Below are 1670 nucleotides of genomic sequence, written 5' to 3' on the forward strand. Positions count from 1 at the left end.
AGCACTCCCCCAGCATGTTATACAATATGTTATTATTGACTGGCACAATGCGTAGTAAATTGATTTGAGGGTTTCCCGATTTGCTACATCTCTAACACTTCTCATTACTGATATAATCTTTCTGACTCTTGACGAGAGAACCTCTATATGGAATTTAAATGAAAGGTTTTCATCAATATGAACTCCTAAATATCTGAGGCACTTCGTACGTTTAAGCGACTCACATGAGCAAACTCCTCCAGGACATGGATGATGGATTTTGATAGAGGTTTCATGCGGTGCTGAGGCCGCTGACTTATGGAAACAAATGAGACAACAGCTTCACACCTATCCGCTCTGCCCCAGAAAACATTACCCTCCGAAAAAAGCCTGACCAAAACGGATCTGAAATGAGCCAGCTGACTGAACAGCTACGCCTACTAACGTCTGAGTTCACCTCAGTTAAAAATAAACTGGATGACTTAACACAATCGATTGCATTTACAAACGAAAGACTAGAGGAAGTAATGCTTAAATGGAATGCAGCAGAAGAACGGATTAAACTTTTAGAAAAGCGAGAACGGGAGGTAGAATCGCTACAGGTTACAGTTCTAAGTCTACAACAGGAACTTTCTACCCAGACACAAAACAACTTAAAAAACGAGATCGAAATAGTTGGTATGCCCGAAACAGCTTCTGAAAATCTAAACCACACGATACTCGTGGCCGCAAAAAAGGTGGGGGTAGAATTAGAAGAAAAAGACATAGACTGGATCAGCCGAGTTGGGCCGCGTCGTCCTCCGGTGACAACAGCCTTACCAGAGGATGGAGCTAAACTGCCACGTCCTGTTGTAGTACGTTTTCTTCGCCGAACAAAACGAGATCTCTTCCTAAAGGCAATAAAATCAAGACGGAACTTGAGTAGTTCCGACCTCGATATATCTGGCTCACCAAAACGTATATTTTTTAATGAGAGACTGACTAAAGAAAATAGAGCTTTATTTCGAGACGCCCGTCTTAGAGCTAAACAACACGGCTATAACTTCTGCTGGTGTATACATGGTGCCATATACGTCCGACAACGCGAAGGGAAACCGGCGATACTTATACGATCCCACAAAGACCTGGAAAATCTTATTCATAAGTCTGTGTCTACTGATTCTTGTTAGATGTATTATTTGTTCAACTATCTGTAATGAACATAGAGAGATAAACTTGAGTAATATATCCGACAGTGATTTAAAGAATACTTTTACCGATAAACTAGGTTCAGACCTAGACTCCATAAATCCTCATTGTCAAACTGTGTCTGACTGTACTAGAATTAGAGAATTTGTTGTACCGGACCATAATTTTAAAATTTTTTCATTAAATATAAGAAGCATCCATAAAAACTTCGATATCCTACAAGTAGCCCTAAAAAATATAAAAGTCCCTTTCGATATGTTAGTCTTAACTGAATGTTGGCTCCATGACTCACTTATTGTTCCACAATTGCCGGGTTATAATTCGTACCAAACAAAAAAATATTTAAACCAAAATAGCGGAGTGGTTATATATGTAAAAGATACTTTGAATGCAATAGCATTAGAACCATCAATAGACGATGCAGTCTGCTTAGCGATAACCGTTCCCAAAATGATTCACGTACTCGGCATATACCGATCCCCATCTATTAAAATCATTGACCC

At 39.5% G+C, this 1670-nt stretch overlaps 1 protein-coding gene across 1 annotated transcript; it reads left to right on the plus strand.

Moving 5' to 3' along the window:
- The first annotated feature begins 389 nt into the window (after positions 1–389).
- Positions 390–1148, plus strand: LOC137931180 (uncharacterized). Its single transcript, XM_068774587.1, has one exon. It carries the CDS (start codon positions 390–392, stop codon positions 1146–1148), a length of 759 nt encoding a protein of 252 aa, XP_068630688.1.
- Positions 1149–1670: the final 522 nt, after the last annotated feature.

The sequence above is a fragment of the Battus philenor genome, unplaced genomic scaffold, assembly GCF_028537555.1.
Source record: "Battus philenor isolate CCGP_79_NKW_IND1 unplaced genomic scaffold, ilBatPhil1.0.hap1 SCAF_7, whole genome shotgun sequence".
Lineage (NCBI taxonomy): Eukaryota > Metazoa > Arthropoda > Insecta > Lepidoptera > Papilionidae > Battus > Battus philenor.

What these genes read in the sequence shown, in the direction of transcription:
- LOC137931180 (XM_068774587.1), top strand. Translation starts at nt 390, where the DNA reads ATGAGCCAGCTGACTGAACAGCTACGCCTACTAACGTCTGAGTTCACC.